This window comes from Pristiophorus japonicus, chromosome 12 (assembly GCF_044704955.1).
Source record: "Pristiophorus japonicus isolate sPriJap1 chromosome 12, sPriJap1.hap1, whole genome shotgun sequence".
NCBI lineage: Eukaryota > Metazoa > Chordata > Chondrichthyes > Pristiophoridae > Pristiophorus > Pristiophorus japonicus.
Genome location: NC_091988.1, coordinates 79,578,704 through 79,604,683, shown reverse-complemented (window position 1 = coordinate 79,604,683; position 25,980 = coordinate 79,578,704). Strand labels below are relative to the sequence as shown.

The 25,980-nt window shown below is 46.7% G+C and overlaps 1 protein-coding gene across 2 annotated transcripts in view; it reads right to left on the bottom strand.

Moving 5' to 3' along the window:
- hmces (5-hydroxymethylcytosine binding, ES cell specific) overlaps window positions 1-21,705 on the bottom strand; it is a 32,791-nt gene extending 11,086 nt beyond the window's left edge. Inside the window, exons 1-4 of one of the 2 annotated variants that reach the window (XM_070895708.1) lie at window positions 21,620-21,705; window positions 14,562-14,794; window positions 12,890-13,033; window positions 11,899-12,021 (exon numbers count right to left, since the gene is read on the bottom strand). In XM_070895708.1, coding sequence (XP_070751809.1) covers window positions 11,899-12,021; window positions 12,890-13,033; window positions 14,562-14,750 — 456 coding nt within the window. In that variant the 5' untranslated portion in view covers window positions 14,751-14,794; window positions 21,620-21,705. The other variant, XM_070895707.1, reaches the window with a different exon arrangement.
- Window positions 21,706-25,980: the final 4,275 nt, after the last annotated feature.

Genomic DNA, 25,980 nt, shown 5'->3' with positions numbered 1-25,980 from the left:
CTTCACAGGAGTATTGAGAGACAAAATTTGATACCGAGCCGCATAAGGAGTTACTGGGGCAGGTGACCAAAAGCTTGGTCAAAGAGGTAGGTTTTAAGGAGCATCTTAAAGGAGGAGAGAAAGGCAGAGAGGTGGAGAGGTTTAGGGAGGGAATTCCAGAGCTTGGGGCCCAGGCAGCTGAAATCACGGCCACCAATGGTGGAGTGATTAAAATTGAGGATGCTGAAGAGGCCAGAATTGAAGGCGCACAGACATCTCGGAGGATTATAGGGCAGGAAGAAATTAGAGATAGGAAGGGATTTGAAAATGAGGATGAGACTATTAAAATTGAGGCGTTGCTTAACCATAAACCAAACAAAGCACCGCAGTTCATTTCCAAAGGGATAGAATTGAAAAGCAAAGAAGTTATGTTATAAACTTGTATCGAACCTTGGTTGGCCCACACTTGGAGCACTGTACACAGTTCTGGTCTTCACATTCTCAAAAGGATATAGAGGCACTGGAGACGGTGCAAAAAAGATTTACTAGAATGCTTGATACCAGAACTGAGAGGGTACACCTGTCAGGAAAGATTGAACCAGCTGGGGCTCTTTTCTCTAGGAACGAGAAGACCGAAGGATGAGGTCAAGTTCGTTAAGTTTATGAAAGGGTTTGATAGGGTAGATGTAGAGAAGATGTTTCCACTTGGTCAGGGAGACCAAAACTAGGGGCCATAAATACAAGATAGTCACCAACAGATCCAATAGGGAATTCAGGAGAAAGCTGGATAAACACACGAGGGAGAAAGGAATAGAAGGATATGCTGATGGGGTGAGATAAAGAGGGGTGGGAGGAGGCTGGTGTGGAGCATGGACAGCCTGTTTTTGTGCTGTGCATTCTGTGTAACTTTATAATTTACCAGCGAGTGACTTGCCAAATCAACTGGAAAAGCAATAAGTAGGGGTTTGCAGTAAGTGCAGAGTGTGGGATCTGGCTCTGCACAAAATGGCTGTTGCATTTCAACCGTGACTGCACTCCAGAATAACTTACTGTATACGAACTGCTTGTAGGAAACATCACAGGTACTTTTTAAATGCAAGTCTTTCCTCTTCTCTTTCACAAGGAGAATATCGTTTTAAATTGGCAATAGAATACCAATTCCAGCCAACGCCAGCGCAAAGTATTTGCAGGTATTTATAGCACGGGCCGAAGAGTAACTCTCCCCTTACTCTGTATTTTAGCCACATCAAAAACGTACCCATTCTCGCATCTGTGGGATAATTTTCCCATTACCCACACACGCCATCCTTGTGGTCTCTGAGATCATCAATTCAATGGAGAGAGAGAGAGAGAGAGAGAGAGAGAGAGAGAGAGAGAACGCGTTTTTGAATCATAGATATTGAAGGCACAAAAGGAAGTCATTCTGCCCATTGTCTCCACGTCAGCCAACGAAGAGCTATCCATCCTAATCCCACTTTCCAGCTCTTGGTCCGTAGTCCTGTAGGTTACGGCACTTCCAGTGCACATCCAAGTACTTTTTAAATGCAATGAATGTTTCTGCCTCTACCACCCTGTCAGGCAGTGAGTTCCAGACCCCCACCACCCTCTGGGTGAAAAAAGTTGTCCTCAACTCCCCTCTAATTCTTCGACCAACTACGTTAGATCTATGTCCCCTGGTTATTAATCTCTCTGCTAAGGGAAATAGGTCCTTCCTAGCCACTCTGTCTAAGCCCCTCATAATTTTATACACCTCAATTAAGTCTCCCCTCAGTCTCCTCTGTTTCAAAGAAAACAACCCCAGCCTCACCAATCTTTCCTCAGATACAATTCTCCAGTCCAGGCAACATCCTCATAAATCTCCTGTGTATCCTCTCCAGTGCAATCATATCTTTCTTGTAAAGTGGTAACCAAAACTGCACACAGTACTCAAACTGTGACCTGACTAGTGTATTATACAGTTCAAACATAACCTCCCTGCTCTTATATTTTCATCATCATCATCATAGGCAGTCCCTCAAAAATCGAGGAAGACTTGCTTCCACTCTAAAAGTGAGTTCTTAGGTGACTGAACAGTCCAATACAGGAATTACAGTCTCTGTCACAGCTGGACAGACAGTGGTTGAAGGAAGGGGTGGGTGGGGAGTCTGGTTTGCCGCACACTCCTTCCGCTGCCTGCGCTTGGTTTCTGCATTTTCTCGGCGACAAGCCTCAAGGTGCTCAGCGCCCTCCCGGATGCACTTCCTCCACTTAGGGCAGTCTTTGGCCAGGGATTCCCAGGTGTCGGTGGGGATGTTATATTTTAAGAAGGAGGCTTTGATTGTGTCCTTGAAACATTTCCTTTGCCCACCTTGGGTTCGCTTGCCGTGTAAGAGTTCAGAGTAGAGCGCTTGCTTTGGGATATTCTATATTCTATGCATCTGCTAATAAAGGAAATGAGAGTAGTGCATACGATGTAGTGTATATGGACTTTAGCAAATCTTTTGATAAGGTCCCACATGGCAGACTGGTCACGAAGGCTATCTAGGGAAATCAGGGATAGTATTAAAGCCAAGGAAGTGGCATACAAATTGGCCAGAAATAGCAGCGAACCCGGGGACTGGGAGAAATTTAGAACTCAGCAGAGGAGGACAAAGGGTTTGATTAGGGCAGGGAAAATGGAGTACGAGAAGAAGCTTGCAGAGAACATTAAGACGGATTGCAAAAGTTTCTATAGGTATGTAAAGAGAAAAAGGTTAGTAAAGACAAACGTAGGTCCCCTGCAGTCAGAATCAGGGGAAGTCATAACGGGGAACAAAGAAATGGCAGACCAATTGAACAAGTACTTTGGTTCGGTATTCACTAAGGAGGACACAAACAACCTTCCGGATATAAAAGGAGTCAGAGGGTCTAGTAAGGAGGAGGAACTGAGGGAAATCTTTATTAGTTGGGAAATTGTGTTGGGGAAATTGATGGGATTGAAGGCCGATAAATCCCCAGGGCCTGATGGACTGCATCCCAGAGTACTTAAGGAGGTGGCCTTGGAAATAGCGGATGCATTGACAGTCATTTTCCAACATTCCATTGACTCTGGATCAGTTCCTATCGAGTGGAGGTTTAGCCAATGTAACCCCACTTTTTAAAAAAGGAGAGAGAAAACAGGGAATTATAGACCGGTCAGCCTGACCTCAGTAGTGGGTAAAATGATGGAATCAATTATTAAGGATGTCATAGCAGCGCATTTGGAAAATGGTGACATGATAGGTCCAAGTCAGCATGGATTTGTGAAAGGGAAATCATGCTTGACAAATCTTCTGGAATTTTTTGAGGATGTTTCCAGTAAAGTGGACAAAGGAGAACCAGCTGATGTGGTATATTTGGACTTTCAGAAGGCTTTCGACAAGGTCCCACACAAGAGATTAATGTGCAAAGTTAAAGCACATGGGATTGGGGGTAGTGTGCTGACGTGGATTGAGAACTGGTTGTCAGACAGGAAGCAAAGAGTAGGAGTAAATGGGTACTTTTCAGAATGGCAGGCAGTGACTAGTGGGGTACCGCAAGGTTCTGTGCTGGGGCCCCAGCTGTTTACATTGTACATTAATGATTTAGACGAGGGGATTAAATGTAGTATCTCCAAATTTGCGGATGACACTAAGTTGGGTGGCAGTGTGAGCTGCGAGGAGGATGCTATGAGGCTGCAGAGTGACTTGGATAGGTTAGGTAAGTGGGCAAATGAATGGCAGATGAAGTATAATGGTGGTAAAAACAGGGAGACAGACTATTATCTGAATGGTGACAGATTAGGAAAAGGGAAGGTGCAACGAGACCTGGGTGTCATGGTACATCAGTCATTGAAGGTTGGCATGCAGGTACAGCAGGCGGTTAAGAAAGCAAATGGCATGTTGGCCTTCATAGCGAGGGGATTTGAGTACAGGGGCAGGGAGGTGTTGCTACAGTTGTACAGGGCCTTGGTGAGGCCACACCTGGAGTATTGTGTACAGTTTTGGTCTCCTAACTTGAGGAAGGACATTCTTGCTATTGAGGGAGTGCAGCGAAGATTCACCAGACTGATTCCCGGGATGGTGGGACTGACCTATCAAGAAAGACTGGATCAACTGGGCTTGTATTCACTGGCGTTCAGAAGAATGAGAGAGGACCTCATAGAAACGTTTAAAATTCTGACGGGTTTAGATAGGTTAGATGCAGGAAGAATGTTCCCAATGTTGGGGAAGTCCAGAACCAGGGGTCACATTCTAAGGATAAGGGGTAAGCCATTTAGGACCGAGATGAGGAGAAACTTCTTCACCCAGAGAGTGGTGAACCTGTGGAATTCTCTACCACAGAAAGTAGTTGAGGCCAATTCACTAAATATATTCAAAAGGGAGTTAGATGAAGTCCTTATTACTTGGGGGATCAAGGGGTATGGCGAGAAAGTAGGAAGGGGGTACTGAAGTTTCATGTTCAGCCATGAACTCATTGAATGGCGGTGCAGGCTAGAAGGGCTGAATGGCCTGCTCCTGCACCTATTTTCTATGTTTCTATGTTAAAGCCCATGGGATCCAGGGCAAAGTGGCAAGTTGGATCCAAAATTGGCTTAGAGGTAGAAAGCAAAGGGTAACGGTTGATGGATGTTTTTGTGACTGGAAGGATGTTTCCAGTGGGGTTCCGCAGGGCTCAGTACTGGGTCCCTTGCTTTTTGTGGTTATATGTCAATTATCTAGATTTGAATATAGGGAGTATGATTAAGAAGTTTTCAGATGACATTAAAATTGGCTGTGTGGTTGATAATGAAGAGGAAAGTCATGGACTGCAGGAGGATACTGGTCAGGTGGGCAGAGCAGTGGCAAATGGAATTTAATTCGGAGAAGTGTGAGGTAATGCACTTGAGGAGGGCTAATAAGGAAAGGGCATACATATTAAGCAGTAGGTCACTTAAAAATGTAGATGAACAAAGGGACCTTGGAATGCCTTTCCACAGATCCCTGAAAGTAGGCGGCCAGGTGGATAAGGTGGTTAAGAAGACATATAAAATGCTTGCCTTTATTGGCCGAGGCATAGAATACAAGAGCAGGGAGGTTATGCTTAAATTGTATAATACTCTGGTTAGGCCACAGCTGGCATGCAGTTCTGATCGCCCTATTATACGAAGGATGTGATTGCACTGGAGAGGGTGCAGAGGAGATTTACTAGGATGCTGCCTGGAATGGAGAATCTTAGCTATGAGGACAGATTGGATAGGCTGGGTTTTTTCTCCTTGGAACAGAGGAGGCTGAGAGGAGACCTCATTGAGGTGTATAAAATTTTGAGGGGCCTGGATATAGTGGATAGTAAGGGTCCATTTCCCTTGGTAGAGGGATCAATTACGAGGGGCATAGGTTTAAGGTGGCTGGTGGAAGGTTTAGAGGGGATCTGAGGGGAGGCTTCTTCATTCAGAGGATTGTGGGGGTCTGGAACTCACTGCCTGGAAGGGTGGTAGAGGCAGAAGCCCTCACCACATTTAAAAGGTGGTTGGATGGGCACTTGAAGTGCCGTAACCTGGACCTAGAGCTGGTAAGTGGGATTGGACTGGATAACCTCTTGTTGGCTGTCGCAGATTTGATGGTAAGTACTGCAGGGAACCGAATACAGCCAGTGTGATCTCCTGGACTAGTTTTGATCGCCTGGATGGGTCGGAGAGGAATTTTCCCAGATTTTTTCACCCAATTGGCCTGGGTTTTTTAATCTCTCCCAGGAGATCGCATGGCTCCGGTTGGGGTGGAGTGTGAAATGTTGCTATGCAAGGGGTGTCGCAGTTGTGTGAGGCGGACTGGATGGGCCGGATGCTCTTTACCTTTCTGCCATTGTTCATTGGTTTATATGTAACCTTCAGGGCTGCTGCCCGAGGGCCATGCAGCTCTTTGTCGGCCGGCGCGGACACGATGGGTCGAAATGGCCTCCTTCTGCGCTGTAGATTTCTATGTTTCTATCCCATTTGCCTTCTTAACCATCTTATCTATCTGTCCTGCTACTTTCAGAGATCTATGGACATGCACTCCAAGGTCCCTCTGCTCCTTACTCTTCTCAGTATCCTACCATTTAATGTGTATTCCCTTTCTTTGTTAGCCCTCCCTAAATGTAATACCTCACACTTCTCCAGATTAAATTCCATTTGCCACTTTTCTGTCCACCTGACCAATCCATTGATATCTTTCTGCAATCTGTAGCTTTCTTCCTCACTATCAACCACACGGCTAATTTTTGTATCTGCAAACTTCTTAATCATGCCCCCTACATTGGAATCTAAATCATTGATTTATACCACAAAAAGCAAGGGACCTAGTACTGAGCCCTGTGAAGCCCCACTGGAAACAGCCTTCCTGTCACCAAATCCCCTGCCATCCTGCATCTCAACCGTCCTGCCACTGAGCCAATTTTGGAACCAACTTGCCACTTTGCCTTGGATCCCATGGGCTTTTACTTTTCTGATCAGTCTGCCATGTGGGACTTTGTCAAAAGCCTCCCTAAAATCCTTGTAGACTACATCAATCATACTACCCTCATCGACCCTCCTTGTTACTTCCTCAAAAAACTGAATCAAGTTAGTCAGACACGATCTTCCCTTAACAAATCCATGCTGACTGACCTTGATTAATCTGTTATTGGACGGCAAAAAGGAGCAGAAACCATGTCTGATTTTTCTCCGCCCCCAGCCCAGGGATCACTGCCATTTTCTCAACCACCGATGCAGCTTGGCTGAGTTAACTCTGCACAGCCTAGGAACTGTACGCGCGGCCTCTGGATTTAAAAATCACATCACACAGTACCGTTATGGATTAAGCAATCGTGGGGTGTGGGTGGGGGGGGGGCGGTGGCCTATCACTTTAAACTAGTAAGCTAGATTTCTAGTGTTGTCTACACCAGTCAGATTTATAGATGTATAATGGAGGCAACAATCTTGATTCACTGTTTTTGAAAGTGTTCACGCTCTCTCTCTCTCTCTCTAATTAAGCACATTGAGCTAATCACGGATCTCTCTCCTACGCTCCGATTATCATCTTGGAAATATGCTGATGTGGGAGCAATCACCATCCGAACTTGGTTAATTTAATCAAGTAAAAAATAACTGATTCAGGTAAAAGTAGATTGCGGGGATTGCAATCAGCAAAATTAAATCATTTATAAAAAGACAGGATCAGAGATGCCAGGTGAGGATCAATTCCTCCTCGTGATTTGGTGAGGTTTGTTTTGTGTTTACTGAGGTGAGTAGGGAACACCCCGCGCCACCCCCCTCCCCGGCCAATCACAATGATCGGTGAGGTCGTGCAGGGTAGAGGTCAAGGTGCAGGGTAGAGGTCAAGGTGTAGGGTAGAGGTCATGGTGTTCTATCTCATTAACACAGCCAATTCTATTTTCCTTACTGGGCATCACTTTGACCCTCTCTGCTCAATCTCATAAGACCCCTACAGTTCGGCTTGGTCAGGACAATTTTACCTCACCCTGCATTTAAACTCCAGCCCCAAGTAAGGGTTCAGATGAAAAATGCCCCTTGGATCTCGCCCTTCCAGGATATGAACCCTATTGCTTTCCATTACCGCTTTAGCATCCACCTGATCAGGTAGGCAGGACCTCGGTTTAACATCTGATCCAAAAGACGGCACCTCCAACAGTGAAACGCTCCCTCAGTACTGCACTGGGAGTGTCAGCCTAGATTTTCGCGGTTAAGTGGAGTGGGACGTGAATCCACCACCTTCTGACTCAGAGGCAAGGGCGCTACCCATTGAGCTACAGCAGACGCCCAAGAAAGGGTTCTGATGAAAAATGCCCCTTGGATCTCACCCTTCCAGGATATGAGCCCTATTGCTTTCCATTACCACTTTAGCATTCACCTGATCAGGCAGGCAAGACCTTGGTTTAACATCTCACCCGACGACGCAGCACTCCCTCAACGCTACATTTACACAACGCTCTTAGGTCCTGGCCACTGCTCTCTGACGTGGAGGTTCCCCAGACCAAAGCATTTTACAGCCAACGTCTTAAAAAAAAATAGCCACTATTCTTTACTCGCAACAGACAATTTGCGCACAGCAAGATCCACAGCCAGCACAAGAGATGAATGACCAGTTCTTTGGCCAGTTTAGGTGGATGAACATCAACCGGTACAACATCAGGATAACGGCGTCGTTGGCAAGACCGGAATTTATTGCCCATCCCATCAATGGAGTAGCTTGCTACCCCATTTCAGAGGGCAGTTAAGAGTCATCCTCATTGGCAAGGAGTTGGAGTCACACATAGGCCCAGACCGGGTAAGGACGGCAAGTTTCCTTCCCTAAAAAGGGACATCTGTGAACCAGATGGATTTTTACGACAATCCGACAACTTCGTGGTCACTTATACCGATACCAGATTTTTTATTTCCCAAGCATGGTGGGATTTGAACTGCAGCGTTCTCTGGATTTAGCCCAATAACATAACCACAACACCAGCGTATAAACCCCCTCTGAATACCCCCGAGGGATCTTTCATATCCAGTGAGATACACGCTAATCCACTGTGACACTCAGTAACAGCCAATTTATTTATATATTCCTGAAATAAACAGTTTCAAAGGGTAAAAAACATAGGATGCATTATTAAACACTTACTGATTCAGTCAATGGGAAGTCAGAAGTGTTATAGAAAGAAAACCCTGAAAAGAGTGATCCGGCAAAGTAACAGATTTTCCCACCCACCCTTCCCCCTCACTATGGAGACCAGCTTGTGTATTTTTTATTCGTTCCTGGGATGTGGGCATTGCTGGCAAGGCCGGCATTTATTGCCCATCCCCTAATTGCCCTTGAGAAGGTGGTGGTGAGCCACCGCCTTGAACCGCTGCAGTCCGTGTGGTGAAGGTGTTCCCACAGTGCTGACTTTGTGGTAGCGGTTTTGTACAACTGAGTGGCTCGCTGGGCCATTTCAGAGGGCAGTTAAGAGTTAACCACGTAGCAGGCTATTCCACCATGAGGACGACACGGCTGAGGCTAGTCCTGTCAGCAGGCGGATGTCAGGGACAGATTAAGGGTGCCTCGGGAGGTACCCCGGCCGTGGGCCCCCTACTCCCATTCACATCCTGCAGTAAATGACATGAGTGAGGTAAGTCACAGGGGTCTCGAGTCTGTTTACATCAAAGTCGAGAATAATATGCGCCTGAGCCCTCACCACTTTGCCCCACTCTTCCTACGTGACATATCAATACTGTTTACCCTCAATCTGACCTTATGGGCCCCACTCTCGGCTTAGGCCCTGGGCAACTGCCCCATCCCCCCCGCCCCCCCCCACCCCTGTTAATCCGGCCCAAGGAGGCGTCACACTAGATGGCGACAGAGAGTGGAAATGCTGGCTAGTTTGTTCCCCCTCCGCTACCTGCACCCGGGGAACCAAGGGGCCAGTTGCAGCGTGCCTGCTGGGAATGGTTGGCTCCGCACACACCAGGATTCACACTTGGATTGTGCCGCTCCGCAACAAGATGCCTCAGTCAGCCGAGCCATCAGGAGATGCTGCACCGTGACTCGGTCGGTCGCATTCTCACCAGAGTCATCGAATCATAGAAATTTACGGCACAGAAAGAGGCCATTCGACCCATCGTGTCTGTGCCGGCCGACAAAGGGCTATCCAGCCTAATCCCACTTTCCAGCTCTAGGTCCGTAGACCTGTAGGTTACGGCACTTTGGCTCCAAGTTTCCACATGATTTGCTCCTGATTTTTAGGAGCAACTGGTGTAGAACGGAGTATCTTAGAAATCGGAATTCTCGACATTTAGTTTGCTCCAGTTCTAGTCAGTTAGAACAGTTTCACTTTGGAACAGAATTTTTTTTTCAAAAGGGGGCGTGTCCGGCCACTTACACCTGATTTCAAAGTTTCTTGAGTGAAAACTTACTCCAAACTAACTTAGAATGGAGTAAGTGAAGATTTTTGTACGCTCGAAAAAACCTTGTCTACACTTTAGAAAATCAGGCGCAGGTTACAAATTAGGCGTAGGGAACGAGGTGGGGTGGGGGGGGGGGAGGCGGGGGGGGGAAGGGAAGTCATTAAATTCTACAATCAATCCTTATACTTATACAAATATTATACAAACAAATCCAACCTGAATAAAAATTTATAAGCAAAGAAAAGATTAAATAAACCATGTTCCTACCTGTGTGAAATAGCATCAGCCTTCGAGCTGCTGTGCTTCAGGCAGGCCTTTCATGTTGGAGACAGGCAGGGCAGCGGCAGCAAGCTTCGAGCTGAGCTGCGGTGCTTGAGGAGGCCTTCATTCTCTTCGTGGCTGGCCGCGAAGAAGCAACACCGGACGGACCCGAGGCCATTCGGCCATGAGATATCAGCGGCGTCAGTGGCTGGCCAGCAGCCGAAGAATCAGCAGTGGACCGACGTGAGGCCATTCGGCCATGAGATATCAGCGGCGTCAGTGGCTGGCCGGCAGCCGAAGAATCAACACCTGACACACGCAGCTCTTTATGGTGCTTGAGGCCATTCGGCCACACTTTAGGGGCGGCGTCAGTGGCTGGCCGGCAGCCGAAGATACAGCAGCAGCCTTCGAGCTGTGAGGGGGACTGAGGCCATTTGGACAGGGAGAGGCAGCCACATCGACAGTTTTATATTTAAATTTGCAGAATGGATGCTGCATTGTCAACACCACGTATTATGCAATGGTTTGCCATCTTTGTTCTTGGTGGACGTTGATCCATTGCAAAGTTGAATTGGCACTCTTATTTCTCCAAACACACAGTCCTTAATTTGCATGCACCAATTCTGCAAGTTTAGCAGTGAAAAGCTGAACTCACTGATTTCAGCAGGTGATTTATTCAGCAGTGCTGCTAAAAGCACTCCCTCACACACAGAAATATCAAAAAAAATTAAATTACAAGCCTTTGCAGGGGTCCAAGAAACAAATCTTCACTTTTTCTGCAATATTTTAAAAAATGGCCGAGTGCCAATGTTTGTGAGAGACTGCGCGTGCACGCATGCTCCAATGCGCACGCGCAGGGTTGCCGGCACCACGAAGGCTAATTTAAATTGTACCCACCCCCTGCTATTGTACCCGCCCCCTGCTACTTAGAAAATCGGCGCGAGTGTTAGGCTCCGCCCCCTGATGCGAAGAGTGCGCCGCGCCAAGCTGACATCGAGCTCCAAGGAGCTCGAGAATATCGTACTTTTTTTTAGGCGCAGTTTTCGGCGCGAAAAACTGGCACCCAGCTCGGAGGTGCGCCGTTTTCGCCGCGGGACGAAACTTGGGGCCTCTAAGTGCACATCCAAGTACTTTTTAAATGTGGTGAGGGTTTCTGCCCCTACCACCCGTTCAAGCGGCGAATTCCACCCCCAGCACCCTCTGGGTGAAAAAGTTCTCCTCAACTCCCGTCTAATCCTTCTACTGATTACTTTAAATCTATGTACCCCTGCTCCCCCAGTACGACACGGGAATGTCAGACTAGATTTTTTTTGTACTCAAGTCTCCGGAATGGGTCTTGAACCCACAACCTTCTGACTCAGAGGTCAGCGTGCTACCCACTGCGCAGGTTGTGGGTTTAAGCCCCACTCCAGAGACTTTAGCAAAAGATCCGTACCTGACACTTCAGTGCAGTGCTGAGGGAGCGCTACATTGTCGGAGGTGCTGCTTTTCTGACGAGACATTAAACCCCATCTGCTCTCTCAGGTGGATGTAAAAGACCCCGTGGCACTATTTTGAAGAGCAGGGGTGTTCTCCCTGGTGTCCTGGTCAATATTTATCCCTGAACCAACATTAAAAAAAACAGATTATCTGGTCATTATCACGTTGTAGTTTGTGGGAGCTTGCTGTGCGCTAATTGGCTGCCGCGTTTCCACATTACAACAGTGACTACACTTGAAATGTACTTGGCTATAAAGCGCCATGAGACATCCAGAGGTTGTGAAGGTCGCTATATAAATGCAAGCTTTTTTCTTTCTTACCTCCTCTTTATCGCAGGTCTGTGGGAAGTGGATGAAGTATGGTTGCTTTTCCTTTTTCTGCCTCTGCCACTCAAAGAATCCATCAGCCAGCACAACACAGCGTTGTCCTTTAATGAATGGGTCCTGTCGAAGAACACCTTAAGCTGATTACAGGCTTTTTTTTTTTTACAGACAGTCCTAATTTTGAAGACATTTCTAAAGTTTCTAAATCAAACGTGCAATAATCTTATTTAAAAGTCGGTTCCCGTCCCTGTCATGATGCGGAGGCGTTAGTTATTGAGGTTTTCAAAACATTTTCATGGAAAGCAGGAGTTTTTATCGTATGTAGCCTTTCAGGAGTGAAGTTAGGAAACACGCAAATGGAAATTGATGCCAGGTCAAATGTCAATTCTAAATGCGAGATTGGTAAGATTTCAGTTTTCCAAAGGTATTAAGGGATATGGGGCAAAGGAGGGTATGTGGAGTTAGGTCCATGATCTTATTGAATGGTGGAACAGGCTCAAGGGGCTGAATGGCCTCCTCCTGTTCCTATGAGCCTCAAGGAGCTTGCAGTGCAAGTGACCACAGTTCAAGTGTACTTCATTGGCTGTGAAGTGGTTTGGGATGTTCTGCTGTTCTGAAAGGTGCTATATAGGAACAGAAGAAACAAGACCAAGGTCCAGCTAATCTGCCTTCTACCATTCTTCTTTACCCAGAGAGTGATGAAAATGTGGAACTCACCACCGCAGGGAGTGGTTGAGGCGAGTAGCTCAGATGCATTTAAGGGAAGGCTGATAAACAAGAGGGAGAAGGGATAGAAGGATATGCTGATGGTGTGAGATGAGGGGGCTCATGTGGAGCATAAACCCTGGCATGGACCAGTTGGTTCGACGGGCCTGTTTCTGTGCTGTACATTCTATGTAATCCCGGTAGTCGCTTGATACAACAATAGTGGACTTGGAGGAAGAGCATGGGCCGGCGGTGTGATCCGAGTGTTTGCTGAGCATCATACCTTGTATGACTTCTTCTGCAGCATCCCATCACTGCGGCAGTTGTTGGTGCTGTACTGCATTTTCTTGGGGTCATTCTCCCGAAACCAGGCAGGAATAAGACCCCAGCGCATGACTGCCAGGACAGGCTCCGCACTCTCCGCATCCTGACAAAACAAGGACAGCCAGCTGGCCAAATAAAATGATCTTTTCCATCTCAAGTGCGTGCTCGTGTTCCTGCCCCCCCCCGATCACTAACCGCTGACTCCCATTGGAAAGCACAGATCCACGGGTGGATTCTGGATTACGAGCAGGCTGTGACAGCCCTGCAGTTAATCAGGTGCTAACCCGCACAGTCCAGACACACACGAATTACTGTCACTTGGGCAATGTGCTGGCATGCAGTTGGATCCTGGGCTTTAGTGTCTCAACTGAAGGACGGCACCTTCCACAAAGCTGCATTCTTGTAGTCTTGCACCGAAGGGCCAGTTTAGGCCGTGCTCTTAGTGTCAACAATAAAAGCTGGCAGGAGAGCTCAAGGAACTTATGATTATTTTTAATTTTGATTACTGCTGACCACCCAACTTCCCTTCCTGGCCCAAATACTCGCTGATATTGTAGACGGTTCCCTCTCCTCTGGTACCTCTCCCCTTTCAAATGTTTGATTTATTTGTTTATGGGATGTGGGCACGCTGGCAAGGCCGGCATTTAATGTCCATCCCCGAATGACCCTGGAGAAGGTGGTGGTGAGCCGCCCTCTTGAACCGCTGCAGTCCGTGCGGTGAAGGTGCTTCCACAGTGCTGTTAGGGAGGGAGTGCCAGGATTTTGACCCAGCGACAATGAAGGGATGACGATATACTTCCAAGTCAGGGTGGTGTGCAAGTTTAAGGGGGAACTTGGAGGCGGTGGTGCTCCCATGCGCCTGCTGCCCTTATGGTGGAGGTGGTAGAGCTAGCCAGTGCCCGGAACCACACCAGTCGGTGCCTGTGCAGCTGCTCCGCATAAAGGAGAGAAATTTTGGAGAAAGATAAAACCAAACAAGTTGATATCCCCCTCCCCGATATTAATTCAAATACAACAGGGAAAAGCACGTGTTGGCTTTGCATTTGTCCGTTTCATCCTGCTCTGGCTTGAATGCAAAACAGAAACCTGGAACACAGGATCTGGGTTACGCTGGCCAGGCCAGCATTTATTGTCCATTTCTAATTCTGCTCGACAAGGTGCTGGTGAGCTGCCCTCTACAACCGCTGCACTCCGTGTGGTGAAGGTTTTCCTAGCGATTTGACACAACTGAGTGGCTCGCTAGGCCATTTCAGAGGGCAGTTAAGAGTCAACCACATTGCTGTGGGTCTGGAGTCACATATAGGTCACACCGGGTAAGGACGGCAGATTTCCTTCCCTAAAGGACATTCGTGAACCAGATGGGTTTTTAACCACAATCGGGTCGTTTCATGGTTACTGCTACCCTGTACTAGGTTTTTAATTCCAGATTTATTTAATTAACTGAATTTAAATTCCCCAGCTGCCGTGGTGGGATTTGAACTCACGTCTCCGGGATCATTAGTCCAGGCCTCTGGACTGCTAGTCCAGTAACATAACCACTACATTTTAATTTACTGTGATCGGCATAAAGATCTTCAGATCCCGAGCAGTAAGAAGCATAAAATGACAATATGTGAAAAAAGACTAATTACTTTGTGAAAGTGTCTTCGGGACACCAGCACTGGGCCATTGGAATGTGGACTTCTGTTGAATGAGGGCTTGTACTTATCTTGGTCCCCAGCTCTCCATTCAGGATCCCTCCTCCTGCCTTGCTTGTCTCGATAGGTACAGGCACGTCTGATCTGATCAGCAGCCAGCGTGCACGCTGTGCGCCCACACATGTTGGCTACGAGTAGCACTTGCCGCAAATCCTTACACTAGAAACCTGTAAAAGAGATGGTGCAAGGTAAAATGTATTACATCTGGTTGTTATGCCACAACATGTGTATGCAGGTATGTTGGACAGGTACAGCGGGAGCAGCGAGGTCGGGGCGAAGGAGCGGAAAGAGTTCGTAGAGGGATGTGATCGGGGCCCAGGAGAGGCAAGAGTTCGGGGCCCAGGGGCAGCACGGGCCAGCCCACACTGCGATATGTGTGCGCGCTCGGTCCGTGCAGAAGTGCTGGTCTCCAGTCGTCTTGGTCAACCCTTGCCACTGGACCAAGACCTAGCTCTGTCAAGCCCGTGTGGTGGCTGGTGTGCAATGGTCACCACACGTTAAAAAAAATCCATGCACAGGCATCTTCCACCCTTCAAGATTTAGTTCGGGACCTGGAATCTTAGGTCCTTCATTGAACCACCTGTGAACTTCTTGACGTGGAAGCAAGTCATCCTCGATTCGAGGGACTGCCTATGATGATGATGATGATGACGACAACATGAGCACGGACTGCAATCTAATCTCAGAATCCAGGTGACTTTATGAAGTTATTTGAACCCTTTGAGTGGATCACTAGCATTAATCCATTCCTCCCTATTCAATATCCCCACTATGGGTTCAAGTCCCACTCCCGAGACTTGAGCACAAACATCCAGGCTGACACCCCAGTGCAGTGCTGAGGGAGTGCTGCACTGTTGGAGGAGCCGTCTTTCAGATGAAACGTTAAACCGAGGCCTCGTCTGCTCTATTGGGTGGATGTAAAAAATTCTATGGCCACTCTTTCGAAGAAGAGCAGGGGAGTTATCCCCGGTGCCCTGGCCAATATTTATCCTTCAATCAATATCACTAAAAACAAATGATCTGGTCATTATCACATCCCTGTTTGTGGGAGCTTGCTGTGTGCAAATTGGCTGCTGTGTTTCCTACATTACAATCGTGACTACACGTCAAAAATAAAGTACTGTAAAGCGCTTTGGGACATCATGAGATCGTGAAAAGCGCTATATAAATGCAAGTCTTCCTTTTTAATGAATATCCTCTGCTCTGATGAAAAACTATTTTGCCCTAATGTAGGATGCCATAAAGGTTGGGAAAATGAGGGAGTAAGGAATGAGTGAGAGAGGCAAGGAGTCCCATAGTGTCGAGGCCCTGAGAAAGAACGAGTTGGAGAAGGAGATGGTTCTGCAAGGCTCTATTTGAATTCATCCAAGATGGAGTCACGTAGGACAGCACTCTTGGAGGGAGGAGAGGAAAGTTCTAAACTATAATTCATACAAATCAACTCGGAAAGTGATTTGGAAACCATTAAAAAAAAGCTTCCTAGGCCTCTCCGACTCAGACAAATAATACTCAATTTTCTAGAATGTCAAAATTGCACGACTTTAGATTAAAGGGTTGTTGTACTTTCATTCTCCCAGAATAGAAATTGAATCACAAGCGTACAGATGAGCAACAACTTCCACTTATATAGCATCTCCACAATAACAAGATAACACAATACTTCACAATAGGACTGGTGATGACTGGACAGAAAATGGAAGAAAAGTGAGAGCTGGTATAGGCACAGCTGAAGACTAATGATAGGAAGAAAGGTAAGGAACGAGGAGGGCTTTAAGAAGAAGTCATGGGATAGGATTTGGATCTCGTCGTACATTGTTAATGATTAGCCAGCCAACTAGGCCCAATGAAGGGTAGACTTGGGGCTGAAAACCTTTCCACTTGGATCCAGATAAACCTGTAAGCTAATGTCCTAATGTAGACTGCTCCTCCAGAGCTACAACCCTCCAAGAACTCTGCACTCCTCCAATTCTGGCCTCTTGTGTATCCCCGACTCCCTTCACTCCACGATTGGCAGCCATGCTTTCAGCTGTCAAAACCTCTCCGCCTCTCTCTCATTCTTCAAGACCCTCCTTAAAATCTATCTTGCTGACCTTTTGGTCATCTGTCCTAATGTCTCCTTCATTGGCTTGATGTCAATTATTTTTGTCTGATTATGCTCCTGTGAGGAACCTCGAGACATTTTACGACATTAAAGGCACTATATAAATGCAAAATGTTGTTGTTCTAAAGTGGACAAACAGCAAGAAGCTTACTCGTGCTCGGAGCTAGTAATCTGCAGTTTTAGCTGGTTAAATTCCACCAGTAATCCACCACATTTAGGTGTTCCTCACCTGTTAAAAGCGGCCAACATTTTCCATTATAAATTGTTGTGTTTACGGTTATAATGTAAACATTGTCACGTAGTAATTACACCCTCCCACCAGTGGAGGCACTAGAGCATCACCACTGACGGGAGAATGCAGCATGACAATGTTGATATTGATTCCGTGATAACCTTCTTGCCTTGGAGTCAAAGGCCACTTCAGAGACTTGATCACAATATCTAAGCTGACACTCCCAGTGCAGTACTGAGGGAGTGCTGCACTGTTGAAGGTGCCGTCTTTCAGATGGGACATTAAACTGAAACCCCGTCCGCCTGCCTAGGTGGGTGTAAAACATCCCGTGGCATTACTCGAGGAAGAATAAGGGAGCTCTCTTGGTGTCATGGCTAACATTTATCTCTCGACCACCACCACCAAAAACAGATCAACTGGTCATTCATCTCATTGCTGTTTATGGAACCTTGCTGTGCACAAACTGGCTGTTGCATTTGTCTACAAAACAGTGACTACAACATTAATTCATTGGCTGTAAAGTGCTTTGGGACTGAATGGTAAAATATGAATGCAAGGTCTTTTTTTCTTTCACATAGCTGTAACCTACAGGGCTACGGACCAAGAGCGGGAAAGTGGGATTAGGCTGGATAGCTCTTTTCCTGCCGATATAGACATGATGGCCTCCTTCTGTGCCATAAATTTCTATGATAGCCATCTTCTAATCTAGAAGCAGACATAGGAATTTACAGTGAAAATATAAAAGGGAGAAGCTCATGCCTTTAAAATGGCAATAGAATTACATCGGTGTGCTCCGATTCAATTATTGCCCTCCACTTCCCCTCCCCCCTCCCGTCGCTAACCCCACTTCACCTGAAGACCACACGTGGGGCTAAAAATTCAGCATAGCTCGGGTTGAGGCGGGTGACACTGACTGGTCGCTAACTTTAGCGCTGGGCGATGTTTACCGTTTCCATCCGGGATATTGATTTTCAGCGCCCCCAGAGTGGAGTGGAGCACGAAGGGAAGACTTCTCTTCGGGCGCTAAACTGGAATCCCGGAGCGCTAGCGCGAGACGCTAACGAAGTTCTGGCGCTGTAATACCAGCATCCTGGTGCTTAAAGGGGAAGCTAGTGGAACACCTGAACACTTAGAACAGTTAGGGAGGTAATTTGAACATCAGGAAGAGCGTTAGATAATAAAGAAAGTGAAATCAATGGAAATAAAGTGTAAGCACATCTCAGTTTCTGATAAAGACCCAACTGCTCATCCCTTTAATTAGCGCCCCGGGAGCTTCTCTGACAGCTGTGAACGCCTGCTTTTTCTGCCGCGATTAGTGGCAGGTGGTAAGGCAGGCGATCTCACTGAAGTTCGTGTCCGGGCGCAAACGGGGCGCTGCAGTCACTGATGTCAGCAAGTGGGTGGCGCTAGAGGGCACAGCGCTAACTGTTTGTGCCACCGCTACGCCCGCACTCAGGTTCTCGGGAGGCGCTGACAGCGCGGCGCTCGCCGGGAAGTGCTTAGCGGCCCTCTCAGGAGCTAACAGCTGCTGCTATTCATTTGAATTTCTCGCCCCTTAGGTCTTTAATCCCAAAGCCACGTAAGATCGACTCGTATTCTTTTAAATATTTAAACCACTTCCCTTTTTCAAAATAAGACTGCCGCGCTTTCTTTCTGCTTCCGCCGTCCAGCGCAGCAACCACGCTTCGGCGAAAGGGCAACTTGTGACTCAGGGTCAGAAAGCTGCTACAAGGGATGTATATCTTTTTGGCAGCAGATAAATCTGCATTCATTTGTTGAATTTGCATCCAAGAGCAGCAGATTACAGCCAGCAACCTCCACAGAGAAATAAGATATAATCACAAAGAGAGGAGACAGTGCCAAGTTCTTTGCAACTTAATTCTGACAAAAAGGCAACAAAATCCTCATTATTATACAACCAGACAGTTCCAGTGGGGTTTCTATTGATAGTCAGCCAGTTGTCTGGCGATAGAGAGGAACAAATCCAAGAGAAATATTTAACTATTACCCTTCACTTGTTTATATGTATTTTGGCACAATCAGTGCTTTTTGTGTTTTGCTCTTATTTCAGTCTGCAAAGGGGACTAAAGATTTGGTCTGAAGCTCAACATCAATGCTAAACCAACCACATTCCCTAGCATGAAGGTACAGTACTATGAAAAGCACAGTACCTAAGAATTAGGAGCAGGAGTCGGCCATAAGGCCCACTCGAGCTTGCTCCACCATTCAATAAGATCATGGCTGATCTTCGACCAAAAAGAGACCAAAACTGTGCAGGATGCCGTTTTAACGGCACGTCACCCTGTGACACTCTGGACACTGCCGATGCTTTCTGAGTTGTGAAAGTACAGCTGCTACAAGTTGTGTATGTTCTCTGTGTTTTTTTTTTATAAAAGTTCCTTGCCAAATCCAAAAATGGTTTCCCCCTTGCAATCAAGCAATACCACCACCTCGATCACTTATTAAAAATTTAATTCCAACACACACAATGTTAACTGGCTTTCAGAAGTAATTTGCCAATTTAACTTGATGGCAGCATGATGGTTGCACACTCGCTCCAGAGATTTTATCACAAGACCTCCTGCCTTGAACAGCGCTGCACAGACAAACATCCTTCCCTCCACCCCCGCCCCCCACCCTCCCATTTCCAATATTTCTATGACTAATGAGCAAAACTATTCAAAGAATATGAAAGAAATATACTTATTCTTGCCCCGTTGATTTTTCTGTTGGGTTTGTGCTCGCAGGAGTGTCCACGAGATTGACCTTCAATCGCTGGAGATTCCAGGGCAATCCTGGAAGGTTGGCTGCTCGAGACAAGAGTGATGTTGGCCTGTGAGCAGACCCAGCCTTTTTGCTACAGGATGCGAGGAGTATTTTTGACAGTAAGTGTGCAGATGGTGGCCGTTTGCAAAATGCACCTGCGGTGTAGTACAGAGCGACACAGATGAGGAAAGTGAGAGGTTGGACATCCGGTCTATGCAGACACAGCTGCTCTAGGCCATGGCGGAGGCAGAGGCGCTATAGTTGACCTCAGAGCCCCTCTTGTAGGAAGGGGGTTGAATCAATCAGGGTAGCCCCCACCCAAACCAATGAGTCCAGATGGACAGTGTGTGCATGCGCATTGGGTGAGAATCATAGAATAGTACAGCACAGAAGGCCACCATTCGGCCCATCGATTCTGTGCCAGCTCTTTCGAAGAGCAATCCTGTCAGTCCCACTCCCCCCGCTCTTTCCCCAATATCCCTGCAATTTTTTCTCCTTCAAGTATTTATCCCTTTTGAAGACTACTATTGACAGTGCTCATCACCTTATCAAGCAGTGCATTCCAAATCCTAACCACTCGCTGTGTGTTTTTCCTCATGTCGCCTCTGGTTCCTTTACTAATAACCTTAAATGTGTGCCCTCTGGTATCATTGCTCCAGAACAGGACAAAGCTTGTGGAGTTGAATTTTTTTTTTTAAATGAGACAATTTCTGGAATGCTTACTTATAATTTTGAGCATAGGGGTCTGCTGAACTGTATGAATCAACACCTGCATAAGAGACGAAACTTCAAAATAAATAGCAAGGCAGCAGTCAGAATGAAACTAGCATTTTACAAATGGTTCTGAAATACATCATCACAGATGAGCAGATATATTTTGTAAAACTCCCTCAGTGCCCACTGTGAATTTTATAAGAACTGTTCCAACAATTTCAATTTATATATAGCACCATTTAACATCTCAAAGGCTTCACAGTTGGGGGCAAACATGAGTTACAGGAACATTATACCAAGCCTCCCTTTCTTCACTAGCCTTTTATAGCCAAGAAAGACTTGCATTTATACAGAGTCTTTCACGACTGCAGAACGTCCCAAAACACTTTATGCTTCAAAAGTACTTATTGGCTGTAGTCACTGTTGTAATGTAGGAAACACGGCAGCCAATTTGCGCACAGCAAGCTCCCACAAACAGCAATGTGATAATGACCAGATAATCTGTTCTAGTGATGTTGATTGAGGGATAAATATTAACCAGGGGAGATAACTCCCCTGCTCTTCTTCGAAATGGTGACCGTGGGATCTTTTACATCCACCTGAGAGAGCAGACGTCTCCGAAATACAGCACCACCGAAAGTTCAGCACTGCACCGGAGTACCAGCCGAGATTGTGTGTTCAAGTCTACAATCTGCAGAAAATCAACATACATTGTCTCCAGATTGGAGCGAAGAACTCAAAAACTTTTAAATAGCCAATATTAACAAAATAAAAAACACGTTTGAAAATCAACTGCTCCCCAATCAGGCCCTTTTCATATGCAAATTATAATTCTTAACAACGGCTCAAAAAATTAAAGTTAAAGAATTAAATCAATGCTATTTCATCTGAATAAAATATAAATGGCACCCACTGTTTTCTTGTATGTTCCTCCCCTTTCTAAGGCCCAGATCATGAAGTGAGGGAGGGATAGGAATAGAAAAATTACCCCCTCTCCTGAACCTTTCCCTCCTCTTAAAAAAAGCTTCACATTGTCCCTGAATAGATTTTAACGGAGTAATTAGAATTTAACGGGGTAAACACACAGCTTCAAATCCAGTCGGTGCCCCTGAGACCGGCCGGCCGGCCTCCCTCCCCTGTGGCCTTGTGGCCCTGCTGCCCTCCCTGTGCTGACATTACCTGCTCTGGCCCTGGATTTGATACATTATCAGACAGCCATTTGAGCGCGCCGCTACATTATTACCGCTCCGTCCCGCCGCCAAAGCACGCCAACCTACGTGACGGCAACGTCAGACGCACGCACCGGGATGGGGTACGTCGCGGCCACGTCTCGCCGCCATATTGATGAGGTCAGGGTCTGCCACCTCGCTGAATGGGACAGTGGAATTTCCCTTTGCTTCATTTGTTAGAATTTTTTCCCTCTGCTTTATTTCCCTATTGAGTTTATATGTATGTATATATTCTATTGACGTACTCTGTATGTTTTATTTTTATTTCCCTTATCCCCCAAATAAATAATTTGCATGTATATGGAGCTTTTCACACCCTCAGGACATCCCAAAGTGCCTTTACAGCCAATTGATTACTTTTGAAGTGCAGTCACTGTTGTCATGTATGCAAATGCAACAATCAATTTGCACACAGCGTGATCCCACCATTAGTGATGAGATAAATGGAAGTTATTTTTCCATTCCTATCCCTCCCTCACCTCCCATGAAAATCCTCACCATATCTCTCTCTGCCTTTAAAAATCTTCTTGAAGTCCACCACTTTGGCCAAGCTCTCAGTCGCCTTGTCTGATCTCTCCCCATGACTCTTTCCTTTATGTATTTCTATGTATGGAACGATCTCCATGATAACATAAGAACATAAAAATTAGGAGCAAGAGTAGGCCGTTCAGCCCCTCGAGCCTGCTCCACCATTCAATGAGATCATGGCTGATCTACCTCAACTCCACTTTCCTGCACTGTCCCTGGAGGGTATCTGTTTTTACACTCTAACTTGATTCGTAGACCTCGAGAATTATAGAAAAAAGGACAGCACGTGGCACAAAATTTAGGCTTAACCCTGTGTCAGTTTTATTAAGCAAAAACTAACTAAAACCTACAGAACTCGACTTCTGAGAGAATTGACTGAAGAAATACAATCACCCGTCCAGTTCGTTGCTGTAATCGTGGATTGCAGGTTCGTGGTCGTTGGTTCCTTGACCGATTGTTTCCTCTTCGATTCTGCTTCTTCCGTGTTCGTTCTGTACTTCGCTTCGCTTCTGTACCACACACTCTGAGCTGCTTCTAGCTCGCATATTTATATCCATGTTATAAATAATCCCCCGCTGCGCTGCAGTTTCTGATAATGTGTTTGGATCGATACGTTGTTTGTGGTGATCTTGTTCCACTGACTGCAATAATGAATGTCCCCAATTTGCAAACGGAGTCTACCAGACAAAAGATAAGTCCTCATTTTAAGTACCTCATTCTCTAAAAATGTACATAGTGGGGTCCCTTTGTTGTTCTGGTTCTTTGTCGACTTGGAGTCTCCAGAGAGATTTGTTTTTCCCCCTCTGTCAAATCAGTTCATTGAAACATAGAAACATAGAAAATAGATGCAGGAGTAGGCCATTCGGCCCTTCGAGCCTGCACCGCCATTCAATGAGTTCATGGTTGAACATGCAACTTCAGTATCCCATTCCTGCTTTTTCACCATAGCCTTTGATCCCCCGAGTAGTAAGGACTACATCTAACTCCTTTTTGAATATATTTAGTGAATTGGCCTCAACAACTTTCTGTGGTAGAGAATTCCACAGGTTCACCACTCTCTGGGTGAAGAAGTTTCTCCTCATCTTGGTACTAAATGGCTTACCCCTTATCCCTTAGACTGTGACCCCTGGTTCTAGACTTCCCCAACATTGGGAACATTCTTCCTGCATCTAAACTGTCTAAACCTGTCAGAATTTTAAACGTTTCTATGAGATCCCCTCTCATTCTTCTGAACTTCAGTGAATACAAGCCCAGTTGATCCAGTCTTTCTTGATATGTCAGTCCCGCCATCCCGGGAATCAGTCTGGTGAACCTTCGCTGTACTCCCTCAATAGCAAGAATGTCCTTCCTCAAGTTAGGAGACCAAAACTGTACACAATACTAAAGGTGTGGCCTCACCAAGGCCCTGTACAACTGTAGCAACACCTCCCTGCCCCTGTACTCAAATCCCCTCGCTATGAAGGCCAACATGCCATTTGCTTTCTTAACCGCCTGCTGTACCTGCATGCCAACCTTTAATGACTGATGTACCATGACACCCAGGTCTCATTGCACCTCCCCTTTTCCTAATCTGTCACCATTCAGATAATAGCCTGTCTCTCTGTTTTTACCACCAAAGTGGATAACCTCACATTTATCCACATTATACTTCATCTGCCATTAATTTGCCCACTCACCTAACCTATCCAAGTCACTCTGCAGCCTCATAGCATCCTCCTCACAGCTCACACTGCCACCCAACTTAGTGTCATCCGCAAATTTGGAGATACTACATTTACTCCCCTCGTCCAAATCATTAATGTACAATGTAAACAGCTGGGGCCCCAGCACAGAATCTTGCGGTACCCCACTAGTCACTGCCTGCCATTCTGAAAAGTACCCATTTACTCCCACTCTTTGCTTCCTGTCTGCCAACCAGTTCTCAATCCACGCCAGCACACTGCCCCCAATCCCATGTGCTTTAACTTTGCACATTAATCTCTTGTGTGGGACCTTGTCGAAAGCCTTCTGAAAGTCCAAATACACCACATCAGCTGGTTCCCCCTTGTCCACTCTACTGGAAACATCCTCAAAAAATTCCAGAAGATTTGTCAAGCATGATTTCTCTTTCACAAATCCATGCTGACTTGGACCTATCATGTCACCTCTTTCCAAATGCTTAATGGCATCCTTAATAATTAATTCCATCATTTTACCCAGTACCGATGTCAGGCTGACCGGTCTATAATTCCCTGTTTTCTCTCTCCCTCCTTTTTTAAAAAGTGGGGTTACATTGGCAACCCTCCACTCCATAGGAACTAATCCAGAGTCTATGGAATGTTGGAAAATGACTGTCAATGCATCCGCTATTTCCAAGGCCACCTCCTTAAGTACTCTGGGATGCAGTCCATCAGGCCCTGGGGATTTATCACCCTCCAATCCCATCAATTTCCCCAAGCTTCCACAAACAGCAATGTGATAATGACCAGATAATCTGTTTTAGTGATGTTAATTAAGGGATAAATATTGATTAGGGCACCGGTTAACTCCCCTCTTCTTCAAATAGTGCCATGGGATTTTTTATGTCCATCTGTGAGAGCAGACAGGACCACGGTTTATCGTCTCACCCAAAAGACAGGACCTCTGACAGTGTAGCACTCCCTCAATACTGCACTGGAATTTCAGCCTAGACTTTTGTGCTCAAGTCCATACAGGGGACTACGGGCTAGATTTTACACTTTTGTGCAAATCGCCCCAAAATGAGCGTTATTTCCAGCGTGGGCGGTAAAAATGGGTTTTCAGATCGCCGGCTTCTCGCCCATTCTCAAACCACCTAGTCTCCATTTTTGAAATTGGGCGTTACCGCGAGCGATATGAAATGGGCGGTACCATTAAATCTCGCTGACCTTCTGCCGTACTTAGCAATGCCATGGCAACGCTCGATTCCCCCAATCAGGAGGTCAAGAGTCGTCATGATATGCACAGAAGAGAAGACAGAGAGAGAGGGAGCTGAGAGGGACTGAAGGCGTGTGTGGGTGTGGTGTGGCTACTTTGGGAGGAAGGAGGAAGAGTTTAGAGCTTTAGAGCAAATAGGGAAACAAAAATTAACTGTTACCAGCCACATATTTGCCTGAATTTGGCCTAGAATGGAGGGAGAGGAGGAAGCATCACAGCACGCTGTGGAGACTGACGCTGGTGAGAGCAGTGAGCTGGGAGAGGAGTACATTGGTGGGCGCAAAAGAGCAAGGAGGTTCTCAGACGAGGCAACTGCCTCCCTCCTGCAGGAGGTCGAGTTACACTGGGGTGATATGACACAGGGAGGGCGTGGGAAGCCCATCCTAAAGGCCTACCAGAAGATATGGACCGAGATAGCAGAGGTGGTCTCGTTGGCGACCAATGAGGTGCGTGAGGGCAACCAATGCTGCATCCCTGCATCGCCACGCTCCAGAAGCCATTCCACCCCAAGGCCTCTAATGGTCCTCCGGTCATTCCCGCCTCCAGTCTGGAGGTACCGGCCTCAAACACCTCGCCACAAGGCACCCCATTTGTCCCCAGGATGGCACAGACCCCGCGGAGGCTTCCTGGACGCAGCAGGTCTGGTCCATGCGCGCCACATGAGAGCAGAGAGATGGTACAGTTGCCCAGGAGGACTGTAGACATTGGTGACCAGCTCATCGAAGCATTGGCGGGAATAACCCGACAGCTGGCCACCATGACTGAGTACGTTCCACGGATGGCGGAGGTCTTGGAGGTGATAGCCAGAAACACTGCTGCCACAGGCCTCCCAGTGGTCCCCGAGCATGG